Below are 14,044 nucleotides of genomic sequence, written 5' to 3'. Positions count from 1 at the left end.
GTTTTGCCCTCTTTTGTTGATTACTTCGTCTTTCTTTTTCACTTTCCAATTTCAGGTGATCCAGTTTTCCCTGAGAGACTATGTGCAGTACTGGTATTACACACTAAGTGATGATGAATCGTTTCTCCTGGAAATCAGGCAAGCTCTTCAGTATGCACTTGTTCAGTTTTCTGCCAGGTAAGATTATTTGTATCTTATCAAGCAAATGGACAAATCTCTGTTGATAGTATGATAATAGATAAATGAGTTTTAGTTTATCCGTTGGCAGAGTTCACTGTATTGTACAGAAAGAACTTTAATATACTTTAAGATCATAATCTAAAAGAAGTACAGCCTTGCTGATCCCTTAGGCAATGAGAGGAATTATGTTTATTGTCACAGTCTTTTCAAGATGGTCTTTTCCAGATTTTGATTAATGCCTAAAATTACTGAATAGCTGTTTTTCTGCAACTTAGGCACTGAGCTGCATGAATCCTCATTTTTTTGCATGCGAGTCAGGTTCACATAAACAGCAGGGCTGTTCCCAAGATGAGTCTATCTGAAAACCTGAATTTAAAATACTAGTGTCAGCTCAGATAACTTTTAAAACAGGGTCTTGCTGTTCAACATGTATAAACAGTGAGTATTTTCAGAAGGGTAGTTATGTAATGTATGGGTTCTTTCTACAGATGTAATCCTATACTGTTACTTCGTTTATAACAAACTGATAGTTTGTTAATTGTCCCATGTTTTTCTGTTGTTGCTTAATCAAGTAGCAGAAAATCAAGGTGTGCATGAGTAGGGAATTATTTATCTTTAGTATGGCTGATTTCTCAGCCCACGAAGCTACATGTGTTTATACCCATGTAAACTTCAATATTTCTTTATTAAGTAATGATTCCAAGCATTTGTCTCACTGCTGTAATTATCTGTTTTCTCTTTAAGAAGAGGTTGTGGGTCACCTAAGTACAGTAAACTTCTGAGCAAGTTTTAAGGCTTTCTTGTCCCCTCTCACTTGAAAACGCAGGTCAGAGTGCTTTTTCTGACAAGAAAGTACAAAGATGGAGAGTTAGGTTTAATACTAGGAAAAATTCATGATAACAAAACCACATTGACCATGAAATAGTGGAAAACCTAGGAAACAAGTTTGAAAATACCTTATGGGAAACAATCCTCTGCTTACATATGAAATGGATTTGACTGCTCAAATTCAGTGATTTTGTCTATTGGGTGAAGTTACTTCATTGAGCAGTACTGAGCACCGGTTTTGTGTCAAAGCAGGTCGAGTTATAACTAATTTAATTTTTCTTCCTACAGTATTGCATTTCTTCAAAAATAGCCACTACTCCTGTGCAATTTTCTTCTTCCTGTGCAAATCCTGTCATTTTCCTAGGGCTGTAGCAATTGATTATTATCAGGAGAAAATGATCTAGTGTATTTATAATGGCTGCAGTCAGTTATAGCCGTAGCACTCTCAGATTAGTTCCATAATCTCTTAATTTCATATACTGTATGAATTTCTGGAGAGTATGATGAGTACAGCTCTCTTTTTTTTCCATCTCTGTTGGAGTTGCTCTTTCAGAACAATGCTGCAAGGCTGCCACCTAGTGTTTATATATGACTTGGTTGTATGGGTGATGGATCTGGATGATCAATGCTTTTGATTAACTGCCCTTTGAGACAACTCCACTGCTGAATCTCACGTCTAGATTTTGTATTAGGCTTTCTCCTCTACCAGAGTTCTTCATCTCTTTTTCTCTTCTTGAGGAGGAAAGAGAAAACAAACACAAAAAAGAAACAGTTGTAGAAGGATTCTGCTATAATAAGGTAGTTATATGGGAGAATTTAGACAATGGAATTTTTAGAGCAGAGTAAAAATCATTGCTTGTTGCTCATCTAGCTTGTTAAACCTACAATGGGTATGTGTCTTTTTGGTTTTGCCACGGAGGCATGGACATCTCAGTATAGCTGCATCTTTCTTTGACCAGTAGTTAAGTGGTTTTATTCAAAGCTGATGGGTGACTATTTTCTAACACTTCTCTTTGTGTTGCTTATTTAGTGATTCATGGTAACTACCTCTTATGTAAGCTGTGGAACTGTTAATAATATTAGGCCATTGGTAGTTTCAAATGAATTGTGTGTTTTCTTGTGCATATACTGCAAATTCAGAAAAAAAGAATTGTTTATATGACTTCTGAAACAATTGAAAGTATGGGAGAAAAATGAATCATAGGATGGCTTGGCTTTGAAGGGACCTCAAGGATCATCAAATTTCAGTCCTCCTGCTGCAGGCAGTGTTGCCAACTGATAGATCAAGTACTAGATGAGGCTGTCTGGTGCCCCATCCAACCTGGCCTTGAACACCTCCAGGGATGGGGCATGCACAGCTTCTCTGGGCAACCTGTTCCAGCACCTTACCACCCTCTCAGTGAAAAACTTCCCTCTGACATCTTATCTAAATCTTCCCTCCTTTAGTTTAAAACCGTTCCCCCTTGTCCTATCATTACTACCCATGTAAAAAGTTTATTTTTCTCCTGTTTATAATCTCCCTTTAAATTTTGGAAGTCTGTAATGAGGTCCCCTTGCAGTTTTCTCTTTTCCAGACTGAACAAGCCCAGATCCTTCAGCTTGTCTTCATAGCAGATGTGCTCCAGCCCTCTAATCATCTTCTTGGCCCTCCTCTGGACCCTTTGCAAAAGTTTGACGTGTTTCCTATGTTGGGGGCCCCAGACCTGAATGCAGTACTGCAGGTTGGACTTCACGAAGGCAGAGTAGAGAGGGACAATCACCTTCCTTACCCTGATGGCCACCCTTCTTCTGCTATAGCTCAGGATACCATTGGCCTTCTGGGCTGTGAGCACACACTGCTGGCTCATGTTAAGTTTTTAATCTGCCAGATCCCCTAAGTCCTTCTCAGCAAGGCTATTCTCAAGGAGTTCTTCTCCCAGTCTGTATACGTCTGGGATTACTCTGACCTAAGTGCAAAACCTTGCACTTTGCCTTGTTGAATCTCATTAGGTTCGTGTGGGCCCACCTTTTGAGTTTATCGAGATCCCTCTGGATGGCATCCCTTTCTTTTGCTGTATTAGTAACGCCACTCAGCTTGCTGTCATCAACAAATTTGCTGAGGGCATGCTCAATCCCATCATCTATGTCACTGATAAAGATGTTAAAGACTGCCAGTCCCAAGATAGACTCCTGGGGGACACTGCTTGTCACTGGCCTCCAGCTGGTCATGGAGCCATTGACCACAGCCCTCAGGCTGTGACCTTCTAACCAATTCCTTATCCACCAAGTAGTTCACCCTTCAAGTCTATATCTCTCCCATTTAGAGATAAAGTTGTAGTGGGGGACCATGTCAGAAGCCTAGCAGAAGTCCAGATAGATTACATAAATTACCTCTCCTTTGTCTACCAGTGCTATCACTCCATCATAGAAGGCCACTGAGTTGATCAGACATGACCTTCCCTTGGTGAAGCTGGGCTGGCTGTCTTGGCTCACCTGCTCATCCCTCATGTGCCTTAGCATGTCTTCCAGGAGGATCGGTTCCATGATCTTACCAGATACAGAGTTGAGGCTCTCTGGCCTGTAGTTCCCTGGGTCCTTCTTCCTCCCTTTCTTATAAATGGGAGTGATGTTTCTCATTTTCCAATCACTGGGGACTTCTCCTGACTGCCACGACTTTTCAAATATGATGAAGAGCAGCTTGGCAACCACATCAGCCAGCTCCCTTAAGACCCTGGGATGCATGTCATCCGACCCTGTAGACTTGTGCACATTCAGTCTCATGAGATGATCTTGGATTTGCTCTGCCCTTACAGTGTGGGGCAGTTGGCTCCCTTAGGTCCTGCCAAGAGGTTCAGGGATGTGAGGTTCATGGATGTGAGAAATATGAGAAAGGAGGAAAAAAAAATAGAAAGAAAAAGACCTGGGCAGTATTTTAAGTTGTAGATGTGTGTAGATGGTTTGGATTAGGGTTTTTCCACGGATATTTTAAGATACTGTGAATCAGAACACTACTCTAGGTATCGGAGTTGACTTTTAAGTAATTCAAGCATAAATATTAATGTGTAGATATAAGAACAATATGTTACAGTGTTTCCTTTGGTTTAGGTGAACAGGAGATGAGGAGACTTTTATTTCTTCACTCTCTGTGTTTGCTGTCACTGACTCTTGGCAGGGAGGAAGGAGAAGTAGAAAATTATAATTGCTTTTTGTATTCAAGGTAAACTAATTAATTTTCATGGGTCACTTTTTTGATAGGTCAAAGGAAACAGACTGGCAGCCTTACTTCACTACACGACTTGTTGATGACTTTGGCACTCATCTTCGAGTTTTCAGAAAAGCTCAGCAAAGAGTAGCAGAGAAAGGTGATCAGATGAAAGGTAATATTATGACTGAAAAGTTTTTTGATTTTGAGTCTTGAATTGGCAAGCATTTTACATATGTGAAATACAGTTATCTTTATAATTCAAGTTTGCTCTCAAGTTTCTGATCTTTACAGAAAAGTATATTTGCTTTTATTTTCTTTTGTATAGACCAAGCTGAGGAACTTGTAGATACATTCTTTGAGGTTGAAGTTGAAATGGAAAAAGAAGTCTGTCGTGACCTAGTCTGCACTTCTCCCAAAGATGAAGAAGGTCTCTCAATATTCTTCTGAAGCTATTGTAGTTTAGCAGACTAAATTAAAATGCTACCAATTGATTTTAAAATATTAATAAATACTGAAACCTTAGTATGTGACTTTCAAAGCATCATTATCTACAACATGTGTATATTTCCTCTAATATGTACTTATTTATATTATAAAAGTGTATCTATGTCTATTCCTCTGTTCACTGGAAAAAAAAAATAATCTAGAAATGCCTTCTGTCACAGAGGGAGTGGCTTTGCAGATGGTAATTGTTTTTTATTAGATCTACTGTCCTTACCACTACTCAATAATCTTCATTTCATTAAAAAAAAAATCACTGATGGGGCAAAGTATGCAGGAGGAAAAACACTAGCTATATATATTAAGGAAAATAAATTGGAGCTACTTGTTTGATTCTTGGAATTTGGCTTTCTTTTGTCTTGGCTTTGGAACTGTAGTTACCTCAGTCGGATTATATGTCAGTGCTGCTTATATTCATTCTAAAATATGTTACTATGGTGCTTAGACTGTATAAATATATCTTACTCTTTTTTAAATTTTATTTTAAGAATTTATCCATTGGTTTTTATGATGTCAGGTGAAATGAGAAACAAAGTAATAGAAAATTGTGCTGAGGGTTATTTTCATTTTGTTCTCTCTCCCTAGGATTCCTAAGGGATCTGTGTGAGGTCTTACTGTATATATTGCTACCTCCTGGAGACTTCCAGAACAAGATCATGCGATACTTTGTCAGGGTAAATGCAGACTCTGAAAGTCACCCTAATTCTTTAGTTTAATGCCTCAAAAATTTTTAGAACTGCTATGGTTTATTTTATTTTATTTTGTTTTAGAAAATTGATCTAACTTAGCAATAAATTATTTTAAATAAAATATAATTTTGAAAGTATTTAATAGCACAAATCAGTTTATATGAAATGCTTAGGGCCTTTTTTTTAACCTCTAGCAATATTAGAATAGTGTGGTAAAATGAATATTATTTTCTGTGATATATCAACATCTTCTAGTGTTAATGGAGAAGATAATGTGCTGGTGTCCATTGTATGATACCTGTTATTAAATGTTTTCTTTAGCATCTATACAATGATACTGAAATTATCACACTTATTTTATGAATAACTACTTGAAAATTATCTATCTTACTTTTTAGGAAATCCTCTCCCGAGGAATTCTTCTTCCATTAATAAACCAGCTCAGTGATCCTGATTATATTAATCAGTATGTCATATGGATGGTAAGACTTATAATGAATTTATGTTCTTCTATAAACCTTTACTTGTGTTCCCTTGTTTTCATGGCAATAAAGGTATTGAGTAGAAAAGTTAACCAATGGTGATATTGGCAGAAATAACTTTGGCTGCCATGTGAATATATGTTTATGTACATGTGTATATGCTATCTTTCTTATCTGTACTGTGTTGTGGTTTTTTGGCAAAAGCTGGCTGACTGTTCAGGAGATACGGTGGTAACCTTGAAAGTTATTTTTTCCTTAACTCTTTTTTTGTACATGTACTCTAAAGCTTAAGAGACCTTCAGATACACAAGTAGTAAAGTGGTTTTGTGTGTGTCTGCATTTGCTTCTGCTAAGGAACCTCAGGATGTGTTTTAAGGATATTTCTGGTGATCCTTAATAATTTAACCCAATGGGAAGAAACAAAACCTTTACTTTGACATCTCTCTAATGCAAGTGTAACTTGCAAAAAAAACCCTTCGTAAAGTAATAATATGTCAAAAATTAAAGCATAGAGCATTTTCATTTTAATTGATATTTTTGTCTGATAATGCAAGTTAAAACTTAAGTTTATCGCTTTTTCCTTGTGGGTCACGAGCCACATTTATTTTTATCTTTTCCAAGTTTTCTCTAGTTTCATTTGTATATTTTAATCTTGGAGTGCACATTCCAGGACTAAGCTAGAAACACCCTTGGATTTTTTTGTACATATGACATTGCTTTAGGTGGACATATATATTGTGTCCTTCAATCTCCATTTTATGTAAAAGTTGGCAAGGCACTTTTCTAAAGGAACCTTGCTTTAGTATGAAAAATTATTGTTGCTTATGCATACTAAGTATTTCAATTTTTGTTTCCCTTTTCTTCCTACGCAACTCCTTTTTTTAGTAACTTGGCCTCTTTATTTACTGAGCACTGCCCCCGGCTGCATCCAAAGATAGAATTCTGAGGCTTTTATAAAGCTTTCTCTTATGATGATGTCCCAATTGCTAATTTCATAATTTCTTTGAGATGAAGAAGTAAAGACCCTGGTGGAAAAATAAGGCTACTATATAACAGTAAATGCTTTCAAAAATTTCATACAAGTCTTACAAAATGAAAACTCTTGCAGAAATTAAGGTCAAAAGAAGGTAGGACAAATGTTGATTTTTATGGGAATCTTTAACATCAAATTAGATTCAAACAGAAAAAAAATTGATTCTTTAGAATGAGAAGTTTAATACTGTGTTTCTAGGTATATCATAGCCTGTTACTAATTTTCTTATATTAAAGCTTTGTTTTTTTTTAAATTAGAAGTTAATCAAAGCTTGTCTCTCTTTGCCATAAAATTCATTTTTTTATAAAATGTTTTAAATTCAACTATTTCTTGTACTGTTACCTGGGAAAAAAACTTACGGTTTTTACCGTAAAATGGCTTGGGATGTAAGGAACCTGAGAAGTCATCTAATTGCAACTTCTAATGAATACATTTTTAAGTTAACTTTGGTCAAAGGTATCCACACTTCATAGTCTCTTTTCTGTGCAGCTCATGCCAATGTGCTTTGGCAGCACAGACCAACTGCTACATTTCCATGTGATAGTGAGTGTTTATGATAGACATGGATGATGTGGTTTTCTCTCCAACCTTGCTTTGGATACTAAAAACAGCATTAGGACTCAGCTGTCTGCACCTGCATGCACATCCTGTAAAGCTGCCAACATTCCCAAGATCCCATGCTGCATTCGTAAAGCAGTTTCCAGTGATCTCAACAATGCAGCAGGCTTCCTTTACTTGGATAAATTCCTTCAAGTCCCTGTAGCAGATTGCCTTCATCTTATGGCAGTATTAGGGCAGCTATTATCCTTGGGATAATAGTAGATACTAAAATAGCTCAGTATTACTTACAAGAGTATCAAGGATTAGAGTTTCACAGGGAATATTACTTCAGGCATTTCCTAGTTCTTATTCCACTAGGTCATGGTGACATTATAGAATACTTCATTTCTTGTCTTAAGACACCATTAGAGTGGGAATACGTAGGGATCCTTGGCAAAGTTTAAACCTTTTCAGTGGTCTCATGAGCTCTACCTACATTTTTAGGTAAGGTCTAAATCTAAACAAAGACTGCTCGCTTTGTTCCTTGTGGGCCTGGCTTTCATCAGTCATTTAGTGTTGTCTCCTGGATGCTTTCTTTTCTGCTGTGTGATCTGGGCATTACAAGAAGTTGAGGTCCCTGGAAAAGATTCCTTCCAGTTTCAAGGCTTGGAATAGCCTGTTGTAGGGATCTGGGGCGAAGTGTGATCAGTGTGGAAAATACACTGAGAACAAGCCTGAGCAAGCTTATGTTGTGCAAAATTCTGTAGCTTTAACTTTGTCCATGTTCATGTATTGCTCATAAAAATTCAATAATAATTATTCGTAAGAGTAAGTTAAGAATAAATCTTTGATTCCAAAAAAAAAAAAAAAAAGGAAAGCTTGCTAGTGTCCAGCTTAGAGAAAACTTCAGACTATTTTTCCGTAGTTCTTAGGGAACAACTGAATCTTGTTGGTTGAAGTGGCATGAGTAAAAACCAAACCTAAGAGAAAACCCAACCCATAAATCACAAACAAGCCACAAAAACAAAACAAAAAAGAACCAAAAACCTTTGAAGAGAGCTTGAGTTAAATGGACAGTATACTGTGGAACTACTCAGCTTAGTCTGACTACTGTAGAACTACTAGCTTAGTCTCACTACTAGGGTGAGACTAATGCTGTTCTAAACTAATTTTTTTGTTCTCGTTGCAGGGAAAGCAGCCTTTCCTGTGAGTCTGTATTTTTTCAGGATAGTGGTGTCCAGTCTCTGTGTGAGATTGCTGATTTGTATTATTATATTTTATTTTTAATGTTTCTGCATGGGGGAAAAAAAGCGAATCAGATTACATTCAAGTTTTTACGCTATTTAGTAGGAAGACTATGAACTGAATGCAGATTTGAGCAGGACTTAGATGTTCAACAAAGATAACTTCAAACTGACTTTTTAAAATAATGTTGTGAAAAGCTTTGGGTTTTGTATTGGGGAAGAAAACGTTTGGATGTCTAGATGATTATATCCTAAAACTGATGAGGTTTGAGATCACAGTATGTAGTGCAGGAAGGAATCATCTGGCCGTGCTGGCTCTAGCTTAGAGACAGGTTGGATATGTTCAGCAGACAGGGCGGTGAGGTGGAATATTACCAGTGACCCACAGAAATAGAAAGTACAAATATATAGCTGACTTACAGATGTCCAGTCTTAATATTTGGATTTCTGAACATTTCGTGCTTCTCTCAAAGTATAACATTTTAGCATTAAAGGAAGACCCAGAAGTATCAAAACATTTTCAAAATGCCACTTTGCATCAAAGTAATTCATAATGATTCAGGTCTTGTTTTTATCGGTTTTACATTATTCGTGCTGTAAAATTTTGTTTCAGATTCGTGATTCCAACTGTAACTATGAGGCCTTCATGAATATTATTAAATTAAGTGATAATATAGGAGAGTTGGAAGCAGTCAAAGATAAAGCAAGTGAAGAACTGCAATATCTTCGATCTCTAGATACAGCAGGAGACGGTTAGTACTGTTATTTTACAAAATGTGAAATGTGGTTACTAGCATGATCTCTGAAGAACGTTCCAAAAATTCAGAAAATTTAAACTGTTAAAACTTAGTAAATTTTTTTTTAAGAAGAAATTATATGTGAAGTGTTAAAACATGGATCTTGTGTATTTAAAAACGAATCTCTTTTAACATCTGTATTTTCTTTGTGTGTGTGTCTTACCTAGAGCCTGTTCTTTTTGTTTGCTTGCTTGTTTTTTTTTTGGGGTGGGGGGAGTGTTTTTTGTTTGTTTGTTTCTTCTCTTTTTAATTTAGAAAATTGATTAGTATTTATACTTCCACTGAATTGAAACTTACCTGACAGATGGTTATGAATTTCAGTAATACTTACGATATTAATAAATAGCTAACAGTCTGAAAACAGAGAGAAATCCTTCTCATTGATTTCTATCAGTGAAGTATTTAAACTGAAAACCTTTGCAAGTCTGATGAGTTTTCTATGTGGTATTTCACTTCTTTGTTTGACATGTTCTTAAAGTATGTCTCATATTTCAGGACGAGTTTATTTACTCATCTGCACTGTTCATCCTCTTTTTTTTTCTTACTTTCAGATATCAACACTATAAAAAATCAAATAAACAGTTTATTATACGTTATTAAAGTATGTGATTCAAGAATTCAGAGATTGCAGTCAGGCAAAGTAAGTATTTTAGAATGATTTTTCATTCCGAGAGGGAGAAGTTGTGAAAGACTTACTAGTTCAGTCTAACTGAATTCTTGCTTTTTGAAATAAATTTCAAGTGTGCTATTATAGGGATACATTATAAAACTCAGCTTAGTCTTTAATTTACATGTTTAGAGAGTTTTAGAATCTGTCTTTAGTAGTTTAGATAGGTCAGTATACCTTAAGCTATAGATTCAGTATAAGAGTTGAACTGAAATGATGCGGAGGTAATACATGAAGTATCTTTGTATTTATGCACCTAGATTTGGGTCAGGTTTTGTTTTTTGTTTATTTTTGCTACTCCAGTGCATACCTTTTTCACTTTAAGTTTAGTCTTTGGCAAAATTCTCTTATCAAGTGCTACCTTTATCAATAAGATTATTTTACAGTGCAGTGAGGACTCTCTGTGCATTGTATTTTGTCAGACATGTTTGCTGCTTTAGTTCATAAAAAGCCTGAGCCAGACTGGACATTAAATTTAAGAACCTAATGTTGTTCTGTTGACTTGTTTGTTTTGATTTATATTCATACAGAGTCAGTATGTTTGCTTTGTTTCTTGACTCTCTTAATTGGACTTCAGCTTGTCTCTGTGATAATGTAATCCTGTGCATACTGACAAAATATTTAAAATATTCCGTGGTTGGATCCTGAAGCACTACAGTAATACCAATAAACGTCATATTAACAGACTGAAGTTGAGCAGACATAAATTTAAATTGTAGTGTTCTGCACCCCATGAAATTCTGTAATTAGTTAATCTCATTACTTTATTTTCATGCTATTGTAACCAGTTAAGAGAGATTTGGTGTTAATTTGACTTGTATAGCATTACATGAATGACAAAGCTAAAAGCCAGCCCCTCATATAGTAGTAAATAGTTGAAGCCAAATATTTATGAGAAAATGACCTTATTATCTTGGTCTTATTAGTGACTGTAAAAATAACAATCCATTGAGAAGCTGCTTTATTGTCTATAATGTTTTTTTATTATTATGCCTACTTTACGGTAAGGAGAAATTCTTAAAAAAAATTAAGAAAAATGAACACTGAATTATGTCTTACAGGAAATAGATACTGTGAAACTGGCAGCAAACTTTGGAAAACTTTGCACAGTCCCTCTGGACCACATCCTGGTAGACAATGTTGCACTACAATTTTTTATGGGTAAGTGTCAGTTTATCTTATGTTTCTATTTAGAAGCAATACACTGGCTCACAGTGTTGTATACTTGTACCTAAATGTAAATATTTACTGAGAGTTGAATATGTCCTTGCTAGAGGTGACCAAAGCCTTTTTTTGCAAATGAGTCTGTAATTATCTGTTCAGAACACCATGCTCAGCACTTCTGTATACCTGTATTAATCTGGTTTTCAATCCTGGTCTCTCTGTAAGGTTGATTTTGCAGTCTTTCTTCATATGTTACTGAAGAAATTTGTTCTGTTTAGAAAAGAATTGCTTAGAATTTTATAATTGAAATAACTCTGGCCCTTAATCACTTTTGTTTGTCTTTTGTTGGCCTCACTGAAGTTAATGGAGCTAATGAGTATAGATGTTAGATTTATGTTTAGAGGATTATGGGACTTCTGAAGGTTTTCTGAGAACAAAATACAACAGGAATCTATGTACTGTTTTAGGTTTACCATATAATCAAGAAGTTGATAGTTTAAATGTTGTGTAATACATATTTATCATTTTCTGGTGCTTGTTGCTGTTCTGTAAATAAATAATGCTCATGATGATCATCACTTAGAGTATCAGTAGAGTATCAGTCTTTTTTTTTTGTTACTGATGTCTTTTAATGCAGTACATGGGTGTGATTCTTTAGAATTCCAGTTTGAACTTCCTCTCTACTTGTATCATTCTTTACAACCCTGTTGCTTCCAGACAGTAATGATTGATTCCATTTTTACATCTGCATTTTAAGATTAGCAATAAGATTTGTTTACTGATTATTGCTAATCCATATATATAGCACTTCTTATTTTTTCACCCTAGCTAATTGTTCCAGATACTTAACCATGTTCTGGAGTTCAAATTTTAGCTAAAATTGTAGAGAATTCTTACTGTAAAATATGTAAAATAACCATGCTTGTTTGCTTGATGTTTTCTGTTTGTTTTTTGTTTGTTTGTTTTTTTGTAGATTACATGCAGCAGACTGGTGGCCAAGCACATCTGTTTTTCTGGATGACAGTGGAAGGATACAGGGTTACAGCACAGCAACAGCTGGAGGTACTTCAAAGCCGGCAAAGAGATGGAAAACATCAGACTAATCAGACCAAGGGTCTATTAAGAGCAGCTGCAGTTGGAGTTTATGAGCAATATTTATCAGAAAAGGTAGGAATAATGTGCTTTTGAATTGTTCAAAAATCAGTGTTTTTACAGATGGTTGTCTGATAGTTATGACGACATCGAATAATGAAGTTGATTTGATATAGCACAAGTTGTTTACAGGCTAACATTTAGGGTACTGCCTGCATGTTTTCTCTCTCTTTATGTCAAGTGGTAAGAAAATTTCTTCAGTTTCTTTGACTATTTTACCAAAAGCATTGAATGCGTCCCTCAGATGCTTTCTTTCTATAATAATATATAGGAAAAAATAGAGAAAATGTTAAGATGTTATAAGAAATTACTTCCTCTAGTGCATGGAGTCCAACCTTTTGGCTTGCCTGGGCTGCACTGACTGAAAAGGAATCGTCTTGGGCCATGTATATGTGGGATGCTCTGAAAGTAATGCCTCCTATTTATTTCCTTGGAAACTATAGCCCATACAAAGAGCACAATAATGCTATTTGGTAGAGCAAATTCTCAACTACAAAACATTATTTTTCTAACATAGTCACTACTGTTAGCTGTGCATTTTCACCAGCCATGAAGAAGAGCCTGCATGCCACGCTTGTAAAAATTTGCACCAGCAGAGGTGACCCATTGTTCTGCAGCTGCTATAACAGCATCATTGCTGAGATGCACCACTCGCTGCATCACTGTGCTCACATCCACAGTTTGGTCTCCATAGACATTCAGAATGTGTCAGTGAATGTCATTGTTTCTGCTTGGAGGAATTCATTGTCATACCTTTGCTTCATATGCACATCTGTGTCAGTCTGCCCCTCTGCTGTCATTTGTGTCATATGGAAACAAAATGTAATGGAATATTAATGGAAAGGTTCAACATCTACTGCCATACCACCAACATCCATCTCTGATGTTATGGGCCAACATCATAAAATAGGAGGCAGCCCTCATAAAAGATATACTATAGTTAGTGTATATAAGTAACAAAACTTTTTTTGTTGTTTATTTTTATAAAAACATGCAAAAGAGGACAACAAAAACATAAAATTAGTGGGCTGTTTGACTCTGTTTTTTGTTAAACCAATGCATCACTCTGGATGGATGGAAGTGGTTGCAATTCTTAGTGAGTTCTCAAGGGGTTCTCCTGAGATTTTTGATGAAATTTTAATCTTTCTGTGCGTCATCCATGAAAAGAGTTGTTCACAAAAGAGGATGCTGCCAAAAAGCCATGATATGAATAAGGTATGATTGTGAAGCAAAGAGTGTTTCTCTTTGTTAAGATAGGGCTTATAAAAGTCTGGTAGAGAGACACACTCAGATCTTTGAGTTGAATTTCTGACTGCAACTCTATACATTCCATTTGAAAATTTGCAGGTTGTGTATTAATGTTGACTGACAAAGAAGTCACAAGTATACAAAAAAAAATTGGTGACTTTCTGGCAATCTTGAAGCCTATTTTCAGACTTGTGAACAAAGCATCTTTGTTCAGAATTTGTGTATGCATAAAAAATCACCTTTCAACTTACTCAAAAGATTCCCTCAGCAAATTATCCCTCAAATCTATTGTAATGTTTCTCTTTCTGCATTATTTCTTTCACTTTGTTTTTTCA

The 14,044-nt window shown here is 35.7% G+C and overlaps 1 protein-coding gene across 3 annotated transcripts in view; it reads left to right on the top strand.

Moving 5' to 3' along the window:
- The window catches only part of SNX13 (sorting nexin 13), a 66,614-nt gene that overhangs the window by 26,023 nt on the left and 26,547 nt on the right, over window positions 1-14,044 (top strand). For all 3 annotated transcript variants that reach the window (XR_002435137.1, XM_021386926.1, XM_021386927.1), the window contains 9 exons: window positions 56-177; window positions 4,243-4,364; window positions 4,518-4,619; window positions 5,279-5,367; window positions 5,781-5,864; window positions 9,295-9,433; window positions 10,030-10,118; window positions 11,207-11,306; window positions 12,283-12,476. Coding sequence is in view for 2 of the 3 variants with exons in the window: in XM_021386926.1 (XP_021242601.1) it covers window positions 56-177; window positions 4,243-4,364; window positions 4,518-4,619; window positions 5,279-5,367; window positions 5,781-5,864; window positions 9,295-9,433; window positions 10,030-10,118; window positions 11,207-11,306; window positions 12,283-12,476 (1,041 nt within the window). In the remaining variant the exon portion in view is untranslated. The remainder of the gene's footprint in view (window positions 1-55; window positions 178-4,242; window positions 4,365-4,517; window positions 4,620-5,278; window positions 5,368-5,780; window positions 5,865-9,294; window positions 9,434-10,029; window positions 10,119-11,206; window positions 11,307-12,282; window positions 12,477-14,044) is intronic.

This window comes from Numida meleagris, chromosome 2 (genome assembly GCF_002078875.1).
Source record: "Numida meleagris isolate 19003 breed g44 Domestic line chromosome 2, NumMel1.0, whole genome shotgun sequence".
NCBI classification, from domain to species: domain Eukaryota; kingdom Metazoa; phylum Chordata; class Aves; order Galliformes; family Numididae; genus Numida; species Numida meleagris.
This window is presented reverse-complemented; position numbering and strand designations above follow the sequence as displayed.